The sequence below is a fragment of the Aspergillus versicolor genome (genome assembly GCF_001890125.1).
Source record: "Aspergillus versicolor CBS 583.65 unplaced genomic scaffold ASPVEscaffold_2, whole genome shotgun sequence".
Classification (NCBI taxonomy): Eukaryota; Fungi; Ascomycota; class Eurotiomycetes; order Eurotiales; family Aspergillaceae; genus Aspergillus; species Aspergillus versicolor.
In genome coordinates, this window is record NW_024467525.1 from 1,509,023 (window position 1) to 1,528,323 (window position 19,301).

At 51.3% G+C, this 19,301-nt stretch overlaps 5 protein-coding genes across 5 annotated transcripts; all 5 read right to left on the minus strand.

Annotated features, from left to right (window-relative positions):
• Window positions 1-46: 46 nt before the first annotated feature.
• On the minus strand, window positions 47-1,188 carry ASPVEDRAFT_50076 (uncharacterized protein; the record flags this gene model as incomplete). The annotated part of the gene is made up of 2 exons (XM_040814257.1): window positions 47-390; window positions 444-1,188. 2 exons carry the CDS (start codon window positions 1,186-1,188, stop codon window positions 47-49), a joined length of 1,089 nt encoding a protein of 362 aa, XP_040664106.1.
• Window positions 1,189-5,714: 4,526 nt separating this feature from the next.
• ASPVEDRAFT_25231 (uncharacterized protein) lies at window positions 5,715-6,446 on the minus strand (the record flags this gene model as incomplete). Its single annotated transcript, XM_040809759.1, has 1 exon — window positions 5,715-6,446. The coding sequence occupies one exon, from the start codon at window positions 6,444-6,446 to the stop codon at window positions 5,715-5,717; it is 732 nt and encodes a 243-aa protein (XP_040664107.1).
• A 3,435-nt stretch (window positions 6,447-9,881) lies between these two features.
• ASPVEDRAFT_37777 (uncharacterized protein) lies at window positions 9,882-10,504 on the minus strand. The gene has a single exon (XM_040811570.1). The coding sequence runs from the start codon at window positions 10,454-10,456 to the stop codon at window positions 10,061-10,063; it is 396 nt and encodes a 131-aa protein (XP_040664108.1). The 5' UTR covers window positions 10,457-10,504; the 3' UTR covers window positions 9,882-10,060.
• Window positions 10,505-12,393: 1,889 nt separating this feature from the next.
• On the minus strand, window positions 12,394-14,544 carry ASPVEDRAFT_80003 (Zn(II)2Cys6 transcription factor; the record flags this gene model as incomplete). The annotated part of the gene is made up of 3 exons (XM_040816796.1): window positions 12,394-14,084; window positions 14,143-14,346; window positions 14,412-14,544. 3 exons carry the CDS (start codon window positions 14,542-14,544, stop codon window positions 12,394-12,396), a joined length of 2,028 nt encoding a protein of 675 aa, XP_040664109.1.
• A 3,502-nt stretch (window positions 14,545-18,046) lies between these two features.
• Window positions 18,047-19,096, minus strand: ASPVEDRAFT_161509 (DUF3632 domain-containing protein). Its single transcript, XM_040808589.1, has one exon. It carries the CDS (start codon window positions 18,998-19,000, stop codon window positions 18,182-18,184), a length of 819 nt encoding a protein of 272 aa, XP_040664110.1. The 5' UTR covers window positions 19,001-19,096; the 3' UTR covers window positions 18,047-18,181.
• Between the last annotated feature and the right edge of the window lie 205 nt (window positions 19,097-19,301).

The window sequence follows — 19,301 nt, forward strand, 5'->3', positions numbered from 1 at the left end:
AAAGAATCATGCTGAGAGGGAAATAAGAAACGTAACAGGTTCGTGATCACATATGCAGGGTTTCAGGGCTAAATGAGAATGGACTTCGTGGTAGGTCTGGAGACCGAGGGCTCAACGCCTTGGCGAACAGATCTTCGCCGGAATCTGAGCCTGAGCTGGTACTGGGTGCAACCGCGCCCATCGATGCGAACCCGCTGCTAAAGCCCACGCTTTGCTGGGCTTGGAGAGACTCCGGGGGGTAGTGAGCTACCGTCTTCACGGGCTCTGAGGCCAGGTTGGAGGTGGGATTTGAGGAAGGAGTAGACCTTGGGATAGACGGCTGCATGCTGTGGAATGAGTTGAACGAAGACACGGCGACGTCAGGGGATTGCGGGGAAAGTAGATGCGATCCTGAATAGGTCAGCGTAAGGGTCAAGATAGTTGGTGGGCAAGATGTGAAGTACCTTCCGTCGCAGAGAGTTCCCGCTGGCTTGTCTGTAGTTTCAGCCCCCGCAGCTTCTCTCCCAGCTTTCCTCCACTGCTCGGCGATACAGGCGTCGCTGGTCCCATTGGATAGTTCGGATCTTGGTTCTGCACGGAATTCTTGTGGGCGTCCGGCCCCAGCCCAAAATTGTCCTCGATCCATTCTTTTTCTTGAACGGCCATATGCAAGGCAATTCCCTCGACATTGTTCAACGACTCCTCACGGATCTCCTTCTCAAGTACCTGCATCCGCTTCTTGGCCCAGATGGTGTGCAAAACACCCTTCTTGCCAGCCGACCGGCCATCGGCCCCGAGCTCAGGTGGAAAGATAGCGGGGAGCGGGTTCAGTTGTATGGGATTCGGTTTTTCAGCGTCGGACGGGGTGTGCGGCGGGTTGTAAGACAGATTTATCGCTGGTGGGATCGTGACATGTGGGGGTAGCAGAAAGTACAGTCGTCGAGTGTTGTTGCCGGCCTTTTCGTCGGCCGGAAGAATGGCCTTCTTGCCCTCCCATTCCACGTTCCAGGAGCCACCAGGTGAGAGCGACGAGCGGCTCCAGTCATCGTCTTCCCACTCGACCATCAGGATCTTGGTACCATCGTTCCCCTTGCCGGCCTCGAACTCGAAGCGGGCGAGAGCAGTGATGGACAGACTGCCGCTGCCACCGCGCGGAGTCTCGAGCGAGGTGAACTCGCTATCTGGTGTAAAGGGAGTCGGCAGAGACATGGCGGAAGTTGGCGGGGGGGAGGATGGGCGCAAAGGGGGGAGGAAAAGAAAAGAAAGGAGGCTTTTCTCGAATAGGAAGGAATCCAGAAGGAGGGAGGCGGGATGACGGGAACAGTGCACTCAGATAAACGCGCGCTGCAGCATCTGAAGATGACGAGACGTTGGCAGTGTTGGGAGACGGAAGAGGCTGGATGGCTGCAGTCAGGAGGGAATCACGGGACGGGACAGAGGGCGGAGAGCAGCAGCAACAGCATCCCGGCCATGGTGCCTCTGGTGGTGGATGAGCATGCCTGTTGTTATTTATGGATCTCGGACTGTCACTGAGGGGTCCTTGGCTGCTAATTTTAGATCCTTGGCGGTCCTCTGGCTCTCGCTTCTCTCTGCTTCAGCACATACAAATGCCCGCCTTCTCGCCCGCCGCCGTCTCGTTGCGCGCCGTCGTTGCGAATCATTGCCACCGCAGTTGATCACCTGAGACAAGACTTATTGCCCGGATATAACGGCTCGAGACCAAGTCCGGTGGCCGCTGAAAGAATCAGCCTGCGTCGCCAGGAACAGACCGTGGCGGTGAACGGCCGACAAAGACAAGTATGCTTCGGTGCCATCCAATTCCGGGTCAACCTTGTCAGCCTGGAGAAAGAAACCATGAAAACGGCCCTGATTCGATCAGTCGAGACTCGATATTTCTGGCCGCCCACGATCATGAGGCTCTGTGTCATCGTTGACCTGTGACCGCTCTTCCCGGTCCCGAGTCTCGACCCGTACACAAAGACCAGCCTTCGAAATCGATCATTCGAGACTTTGAGCCAGAAATAGTGCTGACTTGGGTCGCCGGACTGGAGAGTCGCTGTATCTGTCCCACTCAGTTGCCACCAGTGGATCGTCCTTGCAAAACGCGCTGTTGCCTGACCTCTGACCACTGGCCAGTCACCAACCCCTCCTCGAGAGTCAGCCTCACATGTGCTTATCCGTTCCACTGCGGTATTCTGACTAAGAAGGCTCGAATACGAAATCATTACTCCCTACTTGCAAGTGAATCCGTTTAGGGTTTCTACAGAGGAGGGGCCTGGCGCTGCTTGGGCCTGTCTCTCAAAAATCAACGTCTGGTGTCCAATCGGGGGAGAGGACGTGCTATTCGGCAAATAATGTCCGGCTGGATATAACGAGAAGCTGACGTATCTGCCTCAGGCCGAGATATCACTCGCCCATCATTCACGAAAAACTGAAAGGCTGACGAACCACCAGACGTCTCACAGGCGCTCTAATCACCTATTGGCCGGAGAGTTTTTTTGAGCTGTCAACTGCCGACCAGTAACCATCTATTCTGGCCTCTGACGTGACACAAATCCAGCTTTTGAAATTGTTCATCATCTGGTTGGCTGAGTGACGTATGGGGACTCAAGCGAAGCGCCCACCAACAATGGCACTTCAAGCACTTTGTTCGGCAGAGTGGAGGGTTTGTTCGTCATGGAGATCATCAAGTGCCTCGTTACTTGGCCGACAAGCCCACGCTGTCTTAGACAGACGAGAACACCACGTCATGAATGGTTGTCAGTACCCCTCCTTGGAGCTGTATCCATGCCGACTGTCTCAAGGACAGTAATACCCAAACCATACGGCCATACCCAGCCGATCTTTACTTCGAGGTGTCACCTAAGACACCAGCTTGCTGACCGTGCGTGAAGAATGCCCCTCACCATTGCAAGCACAAGGGCAAATGGACGAGACGAGAAGGCCATCCATTCCAGAACGGGGAGGTAGTGCGGGGAGCAGACCAGCCCATTGTTGGCTATTGTTCACTTCTTCACGAAGGAATGCAGGCTGCAGCAGTGTCAAGAGTTACCTTTCGGAGTAAATAATCTATATTACGGGTCGGACTCTGCATGAAGCTGACAATGGTGGGTGGTTGGCGGCCACTTTTGGTGGTGCAGATTCATCACAGGGCGCCCACCCTGGATGGATCGCCGAGTGGTGAGGAGGGGGGAAAGCGCTCTGGGTGGTGGACGATGTTGGAGACCTGCAGAGCCTTGCCAGGGTGTGCGATCACGGCGTCAATTATGGGGAGGCCAGGTGTGATGAGGTGCATTTGCAGGAAACCTTCCTGAATCCTGCACACTGGAGGGCTCAGACCGGCGGCTGTTTTTCGTCACGATGCCGGTTTCTTCACAAGAAGATCATCTACCGGGGTGATAAGTGTCAACAACCGCAATCAATACGTAGACCCAAAGCACTTCCCCTCAAGGACCGTGAAACAATTGGAAAGGCCTCAAGCCAAACCCCGTCCAGTTGGACGTCCGTAGACAGGCTCCTGCCAGGAAAGGCTGACGGCCTTGTGCAGTTTAGCGCCGACCATCCGAAAATCACATCCATCTCCACGCCTCCTCCATGGCAGCATCCAATGGAAGCAAAAGAGGCAAAAAGGAGGGGGCATGAGTCCATCAAGCCATCAAGTCATCAACCATCCAGCGGCCGCTCGCTCCAAAAGCGGAATAGCGCCGGCGCTTAACTGCAGCTGCCACGATGTCCATTGTCCTGGACCCCTGCTGATTGGTCGATCTCTGCCTGCTGGATGCTGATGGAGGAGGGGTGTTTCTCTTGAATAATTCTGGCAATTGTTCAGTTCCTCCAGGCTGTCAGGAGGGACTGGCAGACTGAGTGGCCCACGGTGGGTGGCATTACTACTAACTGAATAATCTCCACTGCGTACTATATTACTTTGGAGGCAAACCGCTCGAGTGTAATGTCGTGTATTACGCCGTACGGTCCCTGAATACCGACCGAGATCTCCCACCCAGCAAAGTGGGTAGACCGGTTATTTTTGGAAGACGTTCTCCCAAGCTGAAACAACCCTACGCACCCCTATCACATCGCCATCTCCATCCCAAACCACTCTGAATCAATCAGCGGCCATGTTTCGAAACGGTTTTAAAATAGGAGGGGTGACACTGCCTCGGTCGCTTCACGCTTGTCTATCTGAAGAAGAACAGGGGGTTTGTCTTCACAGAACATTCTACTTCCTACTACTGCTACTAGTATTGCTAGTCCTCCTCGATAACTCGTATAATACCGTCACCCATAACGAACGCACGTCTTGCCTACCAATCAAAGGACCCATAGTAACCCCAGTTCCCACCATGCTGTGGGCGCGAGCGCATGAATATCGATTATCAGCAGATAGTGTCGCTCTGGGCAGCGGTGAATGGGACATGATCAGCACGAGGCCTGGAAGGAAGAGGGGGTGATGGAGGAGCAAAGCGTCAAGAGAATGGATCAGGCACAGACATAACCCGGTTCCAAGGCTGTAACTTGTCAGTCAAGTTCCGGCACACAGGAAACTTCGCAGCGTGGAAGCTGATCTGGAAGTTTATTTCCTGGGGTACCGTTCTGGGATTACCGTATGGTTGTAATTTATTCAGCCTTCTACGTACTGTATGCCTGATGACCACTTTATCATGAGACATATTTCATGGATCTACCATTAACTCATGGTAATAAATGGTAAGAATTAACAGATTCCAGTAACTGCGTACTAATTACCAGCAGCCTTACTAACAACCCCATTTTCCAAACGTGCACACAGGACCCCAAACAAAGAACGCATTTAACCACCCAAGGATAGAGCTATCTATCAATCCAGAAAATGACTCCCACCATTACCAGTGACCAGTGACCACGCGTAAACCCTATGAGGCATCACATTGACTTTCCCAAAAACCAACCGACCCAATAGCAGTCCCAACCAAATCACCGGGAACGTCGATTCTTTGTTCAATCACAGCCGCGATGGGTCTGCCTCGTCACAACCAAAGCTCGGAAGACCATATCACAAATCTGATTCGTTTACCGGGGAATCGGGTAGTAGCTATTTAGCCTTAAAAAGGATGAAAGAAAGAAAGAATTGCGGCACTGCAATTGGATTGGAAGCTCATGATAATGACATGCCCCCCAGTGTGGGACCGTCGATTGGGGACGGTTTACGTACTTTGTTTGGCCCGGAGACTCCGATAGGGTTCCAGACTTCGGGGTGTGATGATGGAGAGATGGAGATTGGGGGTTGGGAAGGTGATCCGGTCTGACATGTGAGGGCTGACTCGGGCTGGATACCTACCTAGGTATTCGAATATTTTTTGAGGGCTGTGCCTGGCTTATTATTGGATGGGTAGGGACTGTGCGAGAGATCGCTTTACCACTGTCAGTGTGACGGGCCCATGGAGGAAATAGAGTTGACTTTGGGAGTGACAGGCCAGTTATCATGGAGGGCAGGCCAACAGTTAAGCTAGTTTAATCGGCATTTGGGAGCGTGTATTGGGAGCGCTGCAGCGCAAAGAATATTTCTAGATTACTATTGACCTCATAGAATATTCACAGAATAAAGCCAGAGTTCGAATACTGTTCCTGCGCTGAAGAAAAAAAGAAAAGAAAAATATCATTCCAGAACTCCACACACCAGACCAACGGCAGTACGCCTGGATAATGAGACCGAGAACCGAGACCCAAACAAATAAAATAAAGAATAAAACGAAAGTTTAATCAGATTCATCACTTTCATGGTCCTCGTGACCGTGCTTTCTTCGCTTTCCTTTTGGTGGCGCATCCAGTTCCGTTGTAGTATAGGTAACTGTATGCGTAACGACATGTCGCACGCTCACCTTGTGGTTGGAACTTCGCGGGTTTGCGGTCCGAGGAGCATCAAGGTAGCGCATTCTCCAGTCTGCGGGAGAATAAGAATAGGGCGAATATGGGGAGTATGGAGAGTAAGCAGAGTAGGGAGAGCGAGCAACGGTTGCGCTCCTAGGCCCAGCACTTCGAGGCCCAGCGCTCCTCAAAGGCTCCGCTGAACTTGGCGAATGCCTAAGCGCCGGGGGGATGCGCAACCGGCGCAGGTTGCTGAATTCCCGCCGAGCATGGGTTGGTCCATGAGGAGTCGGTGGAGGAAGTGTCGCTGACCGCGCGGACTCATTGAAGTTGAAGGTCCCACTGACTGCGCTGGAGGGCTGTGACCGTGGAATGTTGGCATTGCGTTGATGTTGGTTGAATCTGTACTTCGAGTAGTCCACGTTGTCGGCGCTCTCTGGGTTGGAAAAGATAGGAGACAGTGCCTTTAAGAACTCTGTGTAGGCAGCTGGGGGAGTGATGGGAGTCGAGGCGCTGTCCTCATTCCTTGCGGACTCAGTGCTCGAGTCGGTGCGAAGCTCGGATGGGAATACAATGTTGCTAGGCGTTTTGAGCGGAGGGAGAGCTGGTTTGATGGAAGGCATCTTGAAGGATATATATGTGTCGAAAGGAAGAAAAGAAGTTGTAACGAAAGTAGACAGCCGGTATGTACGTGAGGCCAACTTAATGGTCGAGATAAAAGTATATACCCGGGCGTGGAAGTATGTGAAAGAGAGCAGAGGGGCAGACCACGTAGCGAGAGCGAGGGCCCGGAAGAGGAAGGACGAGAGGAGAGAGAGGGAGCCGGGAAGTAAGAGAGGATGGAGATAGACGGTCTCTCTGGTGAGCCTCTGGAGGAGAGGAGAGGGCGCGAAGGCAACAGGCGAGAAGAGGAGGGCGATTTATTTATCAGGTGCAGTGGTGACTTCACTGCCGCCGTTTTGGTACGGTAACGCCGTTTGATACGCCGCCGATACAGCACGGTGACCGATCTGTGTAACGCTTCCCGTGTCAGTGTCACGCGCTAGACCCAGGTTGGCTAGCGCCATCACCCTTAGCTCGAGAGTGCGCGGCTGCAGTTGATTCAGTCCATCAAATCACCAGCTCCAGCAGCTCAACGACTCTGAATCAACGCTGCCCTGCTCTCTCTCATTGCCTGCCAGACTCGGGCGGACTCACCGGTATGCACGGGATACTCCAAGGCTCCTGCTGAAGTGTTGCCAGTTGAGGGGTCAGGCAGGTGCTGTCTCTGTGCTCTGCCAATCACAGCCCAGGCTCATCAACAAAAGGGTGACGAGGTGAAGAGAAACCGAATTCACTCCTGGCGAAGAAAGAAGAAGAAGAAGAAGAAGAAGCCAATGGAGGAAACTTCTGGGATTTATATCTTTGACGCCCTTTCAGGGTCGATGCTGTTGTCAATCTCCCAGTGTCCTGCGACCCAACAGAACCAACAAGCTTGACACTAAATCCCCCGTTTGTCGCGCGCTTTGGGGCCAAACTCTCCACCATAGGCCAATTCTCTCCTTTTCGTTCCTTCCAGCAAACTCTCTCCACTATTGCACGAAAGGGGCGCCGGATCCTTCCTCCCCTATCAGCCACTCGGGGCTGGAGCAAGCTCCGACCCTCATGCTACGCGCCCAGTTGCCGCGCACGGCTTCCTTGACCAGGGTCCTGCACGGCCAACCCCTAAGATCCTCTGTTGGAACCCTGCCGCTTACGGCCATTCCTCCAATCCGGTTGGCCTCCCTGTTTCCAGATTTTTTCTAGTCCGGCGGTTAGAGCGAGTTGTGCAAGGCTAAACAACACTCCTTGGTTTGCCACAGGCAAAGCCATGCTCAGACTCGCACTCCTCTTTGATAACTCGGGCGGCTACACTCATCCTCAGCGCTTGCACCATGTGTTTTATAAGCCACAGTCTGCGAATGATGAACTCGAACGCGTGTTGGAATGAGATGTCGCTCGTGTGTTGCCATGCAACCGCCCATCTCGCAGAGCAACGTGATTCTGCAGCTCTCATGATCTGCTTCTTTCGCCTATCATATCCTTGCTCTACTTGCAGTCTCGTACATTTCACTAACTTAGCTCCTTCAGCTTCTAATTCATCCATGTTTGTGTCGCTCATTCTTGCATGATCGCCGTTGGTTCGACATGCGGCGTCCTTTTCCCGCCAGTTTCAGCTTACATTCAGCCGACACATGGTTGTATATTAAACGCCCACGAGCCCCATGCTCCCAGTTTCGCTCATCCTTCGTTCGACAGGTGAGACCACTCAGGTCGCACCCTAATCCAACGAGCACGGACGATATCGAATCCTTTGTTGGCATGGCTCGCGGGGTGTAACCGAAATTCTCTAGTTGAACAGTCGCTTAACAATCGATTTTGGCTCGAGAACTCATGCCCAACACCTACTGGAGAGAATCTTTTGAGGGTCTATTGACATCTGGTGCCTCTGGGTCCAATTATTATGTCTATAGGCCGCTGAGCCCCGATATTGTCCCAATTGCCTCAGACACGATGCCAATCCTTTAGTTGGTTCGTAAACCAGATCATGTCCTATGGTCCACCGAGTACCAACATAACCGAAGGTCCCCTCGTCCATTAGCACGTTACAGCCCATAAACTAATCGTTCGGAACGTCAAGGCCATGTCTGTCTTGCGCCCAAGCGTGCTTCTGCATGGGACCAACCAACCATAATCTGTCTCAATCCTTTGAATTGAACCAGCACCATAAGAAACGGCCACGGCGAACTCTTGCGTCTGCGAAGGCGTCCTCGACTGCAAGTACGTAGTCGCATGGACCAGTCGAGTTCCACTCACCCCTCCAGGTGGTGAAAGAAAGGTATTAACATGCATATTCGTACGAATGAATGCGCGTATTACAGGATGACACTCCGTAAAAAACGAGCATGGGCTGGTGACTGACCGCCATGGTTTCTAAGTAGACCATGCCTCTAACTATGGCCACCCCTAAGGTAGGTAGCCTCAGCTGGGCCGCTGGTCGTGCCTTCTAACGATAATGGATGGGTCTATGGAGGGGTCGGTTGCTCCTGCCCTATTTGTTTATGTTTCAATCTCGACATGAACAGAAGGAGCCCTGGTCGCGCCTGCCATTATTTATTAACATCCCTTGAAGATACCAGTATCAGCTTACGGTGTCGGGTGTACTTCGATACCTGTGTTCCCCCATCCATTAAAGTTTTGCCGACCAACACAACCTCTCTGCCTCTGCCATCGACTGGTCACTCACCAGCCCAACCACCATTAAAAGCGAGAAACATGCGCCTGGACAGGAAAGTTAGAAATGGAGACAGCGCTGGTTGTGGATCCAACAACCTTCCTGCGCAATTGGGTCATGGGGAGGTCGAGGCTCTGGACGCCCATAGACGTGGCTTTGATCGACGAGCTCGAGGCTGAATCTCCAGTGCTCGGCAAGGAGCGAAGAGTGCACATGGCTTGATCGGGAAATCGGTATCCACTATAGGTAACTACCTGTCTGAGAGTCGGTTGGGCAGTTGTGCAGCTGGAGATGAATCTCCTGGGGTGTCTGCAGTATGATCCACTTCACTGCGTTGGCAGTTTACCTGTAGGCTCCTACGATCTATCCGCCGAGCTGAAAAGTCGTGAATACTTGTAACCAGACTCGGGAGTCACCATCAGCAACCTGAATGCCCAAGTTGTGCAATCCCCACAGCTACAGCTACAGCTGCTATAATCGATTGTACATTGCAGCTCGAGCTCAGTTATAACTATAACAGTTCCACATCTCTCTTGATATTTACTTGCAAGCTGTATACTAATTTATATCACCGGTAGATGGCTCTATGTACACTCCTCAATAACAGAAAGTCGTTTGTTTCCCTAATTCTAGCGTAGTTTGAAACAGAGATCTGTTTACCTTTACCCACTCTGCGACAAATGTCTAGTACTAATGTGCCACCCGCTTGTTTTTCTTGCATATAAATGAATAGCTATACTCTGGTTGCACCTTCCTGCTTCGGAAATATAATCCAAGAAACGAGGATTCAGAATTACAGATCTTGGTCGTGCCTGCCTTATACAAATCCATTCACGTACTGCACCTGCCTAACCCTAATAACCAATGTCTCTCCCCATTGCACCTTCCTTGTTTACAAAATTTATCCTCTGAGGAAGGAACGGTCGAGGCCTCGGCCGTCAGTCGCGCGTGTCATTCTGGAGGCTGATCACACCTGCCTATTTCTCATAATATCACTCCCCATCGTGCCTTCCACTTGATGATTAGACTTGAAGGAAAGAGGGAGGTGCGATGGGTACACTTGCGACTTCCCATCTTGTTCGTACCTGCTGCATATGAAGTCCTAAATTGGAGATCTCCTTCCATGTTCTGGTATTTAGTAGTCAGGCTAGCTCCTGCCCATTCCAGCAGTGATGGCCCTCTATGCTTTGGTCGATCCATATTGTTAGGGGAAATGTTGTGAATAAGTTCATCTTGTCCATGAACCCATATTGAATATATCCCCTTTTTCATCCTTTTCTGTGATGGGTAACGGATTCCTGGCTCGCAGAACCCCTGACTATTTGAGGGATATCCTGGGGTGCCGATGACAAAAGCCAGTAAGGCACTGATTGGATACATTCTGTTGACGAGACAACGACCTAGGTATCTCTACCTAGGCAGGCAGCCAAAGAAGCCCTTTTAGAGACAAGCAATGGGTACGAATCTGTTCCTGGACGACGGTTCTTGTCTTAGCCCGTGATCTCTACTCTACGGAAGTATTCAGTCTCTAGTGGTTTTAGTACTTCGAATGATCTTCATTAAGGGCACAAGCAGCCGTAGCATCCATACCTCTTACAAGCTACCCGTACTCATCCTACCCGTTGTTGTTGCCTTTGATCCAGAATACCTCCTACTAATTTCAGCGTACATGGTGAGATGGGTCTGCGCTATATGAAGAATACGACCCAGCTATCCAAAACCCCGCATTCGCGCCGACGATGGTATTCATTCCATCGTGGGAAAGATTGGAGAATGGAAAGTGGCATAGGTACCAACAGTCAGGTACACAGTGTCTAAGATTGTACCCAGGCGCCTATACCAATGTATAAGATCCCATGGCTGTGGTTAAGAGAGCATAGCAACCCCAACAACGGAATACCGCCACCAACCCAATCCTCCACAGTCGTTCTCCGAGAGCATGGATAGGCTTTCATGGTAGCAGATGACCGGGTATTAATACTACCACGGCTCCCTCGAGATATTGAACCTGGACACCGGCCCCGCGGTAGCTGTTCGTACCTCACCATCCATCATAAGCCTCGAGCAGCGATGGAGGTGGTAGCACCCTCGACACCTCCGGCTGACATCAAGCGTCCCAGATCCATATAAGTCACAGTCACCATAGTCAAGACGACCTGTTCTCGGAAGCCAGTTCCATCACGTCCCAGCAATTTGAATTCTCTCAGGCGTCGACGCTGCCTTGGGATGTAACCTTAGTAGGACCCGACTCTGGCCGGGACGGGATTACAATAAAGGCCATGTAAAGACGATGCGGGAAGTACTCAAAGGTTCGACCGGATGAATGGAAGACGAACAGAGAAGAAATGGCTTGGTGATTAGATAGGAGATGCTTAAATGGAAGGGATGAAATTACTTACTGGGGCAAAGAACCTGGCGTGCTAGAACTGATCGCGACCATGGTCGGCGTTTCGTTTTAATGGCGAGAGGGTTAAATAGAGATGAAGGAGCTTTATGAACTGAGTTTTTATTCATGTTACATCACGGGATTCTTCCTCTACGAGGCAGTCCCTTCAAGTTACTAAGTAGTACCCGTAACCCTCATGGAATCACACTGGGCTCGAGTCTTGAGTAGAAAACACCGGGAAAGAAACACCCAGAAATATTATTCTAGGCTAATCCGGTAGGTATTAATGTAATTTAGGATGGATTAAGGATTGATATCCTGCCATTGAAGGTTGAGTCTAGCCAGAGTACTCCATTCGCCGTTCTGATACCACAGGTATAAGTACTAGATACAAACACACGGTCTAGCGAGTGCAGCCAGAGAGTACATGAACCAGTAAATCCAAGAGAACACCCGATCCAACAATAATACCAAAGTAGTCCAGCTCGGTCGTAGTCCAGTTGCTGGAAACTGAGCAGTAGTCTTGTAAACATGACATGAAATCCATAGCCCCTAAAAAAAAGAAAGAAACCTCCGCATAACACCACATAAGCTCCATCTGTCTCCGTTGGTCGATTGAACGTGTCCCAGTAGTTAATCAAATCCCCAAAGGAGGAGTTTATTGTGTCGCCTCGACACATCATAAGGCTTCCGAAGATCGAGGCCTTCCCTGACCTGCAGTGAAATATAACGAATCGCAAAACGGAATGGGTATATAGCGAATGGTAGATTATTCGAAAAATATTTTCACCAAATTGGTCGCAGGTACAAGAGCCAGCCTTGTACGAGGTTCCCATCGAGGGACCTCCCGACGCTATGAGATTCAATCTCATTGAGAAGCAAAAGTAAAAGAAAAAAAAGTGTCCGATCCTAGTTCTTTGTTGTACCACAATCAAAGAAGAAGGTAGTTCCAGCCGTTCTGTTGCATAACGTCCCGCCAGTGCGGCTTCTTGACTTCTGTTGGCGTCCAGCTGAGCTCGGGGGCCTTGGGGGAGCTGGACGGTTCGGCCTTCACCGGGCTAGCCGGTTCAGAGGGCGAAGATGCGCTTCCTTGAGTAGTGGACAACTCGGAGAATTCGTCTGTGACTCTCCACACTTCCTGCAGGACTCGGTGCATACGGCCGAAGCTGCCAAGTTCCGCGTGTTCAGCGAGAGCTGCTGCTCGCTCAGCGAGGAGAGTTCGGAATTGACAGCCAGGGGTGGAGTATACACCGGCGATGAACAGTGGCCATACGAGGGAGCGGTCAAAGCCTTCGGGCCCTGAAGGAATGTACTGCAGAGCGTTTGCGAGTGCTTGAACCAAGTTAACGTTGCTGGGTTGGGTTTCCTCAAATCCAGGAACAAGGCTGCAGAGGTAAATTCGAGCGGCGATGCGGAAAACGGCCGTGATGTTCTTAGTCAAGATTTCGGGGCGAATCAATCCTGTTGTTATTGAGTAGGGGCTCTCCATGATCGGGTCGGCGGGTTCAGTGAATTCCAGCTGTTGTCCGAGAGCCGAAACGTGAGAGCAAACCTGCATCTCGTCCACTCTTCCATCTGCCTTGAGCGCATCTAAGCATGCAATTTCCGAGATAAGGTACATCACACGGTCCTCGCAACCCATGAGCTCGCGCAGTCCGAGGGACACTCCACCAAGATGTTTTGATCGGTAGGTGTGGGCGAATTCGGGCGTCCTTCGGTACATCGTCGAGCCGAGGATATCGATCCAGGCGGTCAAGGTCATGCTGAATGGTGGTAGCACGTACGGATTCGGGGTGTCTGCAGTTAGCCCAAGGCGTTGCACCAAGTTGGCAGCAGCCTGGAAGTGGTCCAGCCAAGGAATGTCCGGAAGGTAGTCATCGGCTGGGCCTACGGAGGAGTGGAAGAAGATCATGCCGAGGGTGGCATCGAGGATCTCTTGGTGTTCACTGTCATCTCCCAGGGCCTGGCATAGTAGCGAGATAGCCTCAAATCGGTTTCGCATGATATCGTGATCGATCTGTTCTCCCGTGATTCCTTCTGTCGTCTTAAGGTGTATCGCGGCAACGCTAAGACAGCAGTGTAGGTAGCACTTGTTAGTCTCGAGGGTTTGTAGGACGGCTTGAGCGCGAAGGTGCCCGCGTTGGTGAGCTTCGAGAACGGGAAAACTCATTCGCAAGACGTTGTGGATAAAGTGCTCCAAAAGCGGTCGATCGTGGTCACTAACGGGGATGCTTTGCAGCATGTCGTATGTGTCTGGGAATGTCTGATCGCAAAGCGCAGGGTCAATTCCTGGTAGCGCCGGTGTTCTGAAGTACTCATCATGGAACCACTCGTCACCTGGGAAGGTAGGAAGAGGCGCATTCAATTGGGGTGGAGCAAAGGCACTAAAGGTCGATGATACAGAGTCATGGCGCAGCTGGACATCGTTGACGAATGTTTGGCGCTCAGTCTTGACGTCTACCTCGTAGGGATACTGTTGTGTATAAAGAGTTTGACTTAGGGCAGGCGTGGACAAGTGTGAAGCAAACATGTCGTAGGTTGGCTCTGGGAACGGACGGCCATATTCGAATTCTGGTGAAGTCGGTGAGTTGGCGGCGATGTTCGGAGCACGAACGGCAGGATCTATGATACAGGTTAATGAGACGGAAAGGGCAGTATACAAGGAAAGTAGTTGCCCTACCTATGGCTAATGACCCATTGCGCTCATTCATCTTCGTCTGCTTGATCTTGTTCTTGATAACTTCCTTGTGCATCTTCCTCTGTTCGTTGTTGCCCCACCAGATAGGGCGTTTATATTCGCATTTCACAGAGAGGTTGTTGCATGCTCCACAAGAAGGGTGCTGCTCATCACACTTCTTTCGACGAAGACGACATGTGAAGCAGCCTATCGAGAGGGGGGGAACTGGTTAGATGCGCCAAGTATTTATCAAGCTATATATGCATGCTTACCTGAGCGAGACCGCTTGTGGGACTTGGTAGTTCTCTCGGGTTTTGGTGTATTCTCACTCCCCGACGATGATTGAGACTCGGCCGCGCGCTTCACAGCGGAGGGGTTAGTCTTCTTTTTTGCTGCTGCCGGCATTGTGTATAGATGTGACTGGTTCCTGGGCTGTGATGGCGCAAGTGTCACGGGATATCGAGTATCAACACGGATAGGAGGACGGGCAGTAGGTGACAGGCGAGTCGCAAGCGAGGATAGTAAGGCGGGAGTATTAAGGTGCAAAGCTGGACCAGCAGCCTTGGCTATCTAATTAAGTAGAATAAGAGAGCGTAAGGCGCGGTTTGCCGAAGGACGAGGCGACTGGGGACGACGCTGGGGAAGCAAAAGAAGCTCGATCGTGGGATCGAGCAACCTTTAAAGCTCGAGTGCGACTCCATGATGTTTCTATTTTGGAATTATTCCAGATAGCCGAAGGGAAAATTAGGTGGTGGGAGAAGCAGGATTGGAGTGGAAGGATTGGAGATCGCCCGCTGGTCCTCAATTAGCGTTGGCCAGGGAAGGGAATCATGCAGGCTCGAGAACCGGTGAGTTTAGCTTGGTTTGCTCGGCCCCACACTTCCAGGCTAATTTTGGATAATTTTGGTAACTTTTGGCTGTCGTCAACATGGGCGCCTATGCAAGTTGAGGGGTTGGTGCGTGATGATTGGGCGTCAACTCCAGGTTAAGATGGGCGGTTGGCTGGCTGGTTGGCTATGAATGTATTGCAAATATCGTGAGTCCGAGCTATCCGATGACCCGTGCTACAGCAGATTCCTTCGAGCTCTGCAAGCACAACAGTGATTGCTTCCTTTTTCGGGCATCAAGATATCTCCACTTTGACGGCCTCCCGTCTGTCAAATGCCAGCCCCCCGTCCGAGTCATTCACCGGTACTTGACAGGCGACAAAGATATCCCGTTGAGTATATATGCCGCCTGTGACTCAATATCAATTCCCAACCGGACGGGATCCCTGGCCCGCAAGGAAGTTGAACACACGGCAGGCATCGTGACAAATTCCCAGTGGCCTCGATAACGCAGAGAGCCAATCGCTGGGCTTAGTAGGCTAGCCTGGCGAGGATTAAATTAGTCTGATTTGAGGCCAGAAAACGATGATCAAATTTACCATATTGGGAAAATGCGATGCCCTCGTGCGAGCGTGATGGGACGGGGAACGAGAAGCAACATCGACGGTGGACAGGCCAGGGATCACGCTGACAGCAGACTCGGCGAGTCGTCACACACTTTGGCCCTCACAATGTGCTGGGATCTTGAAGAACCAGCCAATGGCCAGGCTGAGAGGTGTGCTGGAGCAGCAGCGCGTGCAGAGGCTTTGCGGGGTGTTGTCGAATAGCAACGGGAGAGCGTGTGATGAAGTGCAGGGAGGAAGCAGCAAAAAACACTAAAAGGACGCTAAATTAGCCCGAGCGAGCCAAGATCTGGTCCCGCGGCTTCCATTGGACGAACGCCAGATTGCAAAGCTCTTAATTAGCAACAATTAACCGCCGTGAGGTCTGCAGGGTTCCCTGCGGGATTTTGTCCAGCATGGGGTGATTATTACCGTGATTTATTCTTAGCTCTACCCCTCTTTTGCTATTATTAACTGCATTTTATGCCACAAACTCACACCCCAGGCTCGTAATTAGTGTAGATTAACTGTGATTATCTGCAGGCTGCTCCACCTCGGGTGATTGCATCTGTGCTCTCGTCCTCTTGTCACACTCTGGCTCGCCGTCACCTTGTCCGTCACAATGCAATTTAACTGTCTCCAAGGACAGACAATTTGTCACTATTAATATCGTGATTAATGGAGGAGAATGGCCGCTAAGAACCGGGCGAGGAGGTCGTTATCTCTAAGGCAGCCAGTCAGATCTGCAATCAAGATATCGGCATGACCCTTAAAAGCCTAAATTTTAGTGCCAACTTGCCGGCAAAAGACGGGCGGGATCTGGCACATCTTTGTGCTGCTACTCTGTGTCTCGCTGTCCAACGTGGCACTCTTTAAACAAACTACCCATGTTTGTCCCTGGCCCTGATACTACCTCGCATCCGTGTCTTCGGACTGAAATTCTCCGTCGATACTCGACGCCAGCAATTTCTCGACAGACGATGCGGGGTACCGACGACAGTTGGAATGCTGGAAATACTCTCCGTCTTCGGCCTTACTCCGTCCTATCTCAAGCAGGTTAGCGTCCAATGACTCACAAGCACGGACATCGCGTTGGGACGGGACCACTTCGACGTACTAAGATCCCCAACTAACCCCAACAAGAAAATGTTGATGCAGCAAGGAAGATACCTCAGAAATTACGCCTTCGGCCAAAAAACGGCCCTTTCCTACCCAATCCATCGTCCTATCTCCAAGTAAACACCCCGGGCAGCGGAGGAAAGACTGGCCGTGGACGCCCCTTGCAGGAACACCAACTCCATGCGCCTCAGACGTCCATGCACAAGACCAGACACTCTGGAAAATCCTTTCTCGAAGAAAGGAACTCAAGAGTCAAGTTTCATCTCCCCGATTTAGACTTTAGCCTCAACTCCGATCGGAAGTTCTTGACCAACGTGTCTACCTTCTTGCCGCCGGACCTGAGACGATCCAGCTCCACATATACCTGCTGCTATAATTACTGTCCTTGACGCCCTGTTTGCCAGTCATTAGCCGCCGCGGTTTGTCTGTGCTGCTATCAAGCTACAACGGCCAGCGCTGTCGGCCTGTCGGCTGTTGCTATTTTTGACACTGGCCTGTTGGTTCGGCGCTTAGAATATCGAGGAGCCTACTGGTAGCTCGCAAAGTACTGTACATACGGGGCCGTTGGGGTCTGGAGGGCGTTGAATGTCAAAAAATAGGTTCGAAGGGAATTCGATTAAGTTCTGGGGGCTGTTTCAGCCATTACTCATGTTGCTGGAACTGGCTTTCTGCGAGTCAGTCTGTGGATGACTTGTGCCAACCCCGTAGCCTCTTATGGAAGGAGTCTCTATGAGAGGCTCTATAGAAGTGCGGGAGTATCTATGATGAGAAAGTTAACTTAAAAATCATCTTATATGGCATGTTGCTTGGTGGTTGGTCATACTTCGGTAAAACATCGGTGATGTAGATATATATCTTGTCCAACACATGAATAATCTCCCACAGACTCTTAACATACTCACCACGGGTCTATTCTACCAGAGTAACAAAAAACAACAACAACAACAACAACAACCAATATTCAGGTGTATTGCCTCTTGGCCCATCGTTCCCAAGGTTGGATGCACACTCTGGAACGCCCAGGATGGGGACTTAATCTCGCAGCAGAGCATTTCCAAGGCCGCAATGTTGACGCAAGCTCCTTCCTATAACAGACAAATAGATGTCCTTGCAGGAAGGTATTAGTGATATTGGAGAAGATTATTAGCCCTTAAAGTGGAAGACACGGCTTGAGAGCCAAAGATCTCGGTCAGGTAGAGCTGCGCGGAAGCCTGCATTGAATCTTAAAACAGACCTCGATCTGTATCTGTCATCAGGACTGTGGGGACTGCGGCTGGGCAGCTACCTATGATGATAAAAAGGCTCCAAAGCCCATAATAGACGTGCCCATGCAGAGAACTAGCCAGTGGAACGGCCGTACTGCATACGATGATGGACAGTTCTTGTGCGGATGAAGCTAGGTTCCTTCCTAAATAATTGCTATTGCTATGTCATGCTTGAGGGTATTTATATCGATCTACTAGTATTGTCGGATAGGCTTCTATAATCTGCTGGTTACTCTACATCCCCGGCTTCAATCTCCTTCATCATTGTTTCCGCATCTTCTGCGGTCTTTTTGACATCTTCTCCGAGTTCACCTTCTGTTCTAGCGATTTCTCCAAATCTCTCCCGCCAAAGCTTCCATCTTCCCTTACAGAAGCCATGCTTTCCATCCCAAAGTGGCCCTCCCTTTCCTCTTGCACCGATTTTGGGCCCAGACTCGAACTCTTCATCCCAGTTATAGATCTCCACACCTAGAGTCTCGATCCACGCAGCCGCGGCAGGAATCCACGCTTCCAGCGGCTCTGCCCCAGGCCTCCGTTCCGTAGGTGACTCAAGCGCCGCGCGGAGGGTAATTAGAGCAAACCACGAGTTGGACGCGAAGATATCCTCATCGGTTGCCGTAAGGAGCGCAGCGAATTTGCTGATGTTGATGATCTGCGAGATAGCCTTTTGTTGCTCCTCGGCGCTTTTATTGGGATTGACAGAGATATTATAGTAGTCGCGGAGGCTCCAGCCCAGCATGGGCAGGTCTTTCCATACTTCCATCTCGTGTATGGTCAAGGGCCCTGACCCCTGTTCTGCGTCGGGGCTGGGGAGCTCGGAGAGGTCGACGAGAACATCAACAAGTTTGTCTTGGTGTTCGGGATTTTCGCATGCGAGGGTGAGTACTAGGTTCCAGAGACGGCCGAGACTACCCTCGAGCGTTGTATCGTCAGATAACGTGGCCTCGGCGAGCTTGTTTGCGGCTGTTGGCGCGGATATGCTGTCCGCGAACAAATCCCGAAGGATTGTAAGGCGAGACGCGAATATTTCGTCTGTGATATTGACCATGTTGATAATGCAGTGGAATCTAAACAACGGAAAAGAAAAATAATGAATACAGATTAAATGGAGGGAGTGGTATAGATAAACAAAAAGGGGGGCCTGTGCTTGTTAAATGCGACGCAATGCGGGGCGGCCCCAACATGTGAAGGCTGAGAGTGAGACTCGCGACGTCATCCTCCTCTGTTCCTGAATCAGTCAAGCAATCCAGACCCTTCGCTCTCCCACGGCCAAGCGCTGGGATCTGCGTATTTCAACACATCGTCTCTCGCCTCCATAAGATGCAAATACCATGACGATGTTTCGGTTC

Excerpts from the sequence above, each read along its gene's own strand:
- ASPVEDRAFT_161509 (XM_040808589.1), bottom strand. The coding sequence starts at position 19,000 with ATGGTCAATATCACAGACGAAATATTCGCGTCTCGCCTTACAATCCTT.
- ASPVEDRAFT_37777 (XM_040811570.1), bottom strand. The coding sequence starts at position 10,456 with ATGTATCCAATCAGTGCCTTACTGGCTTTTGTCATCGGCACCCCAGGA.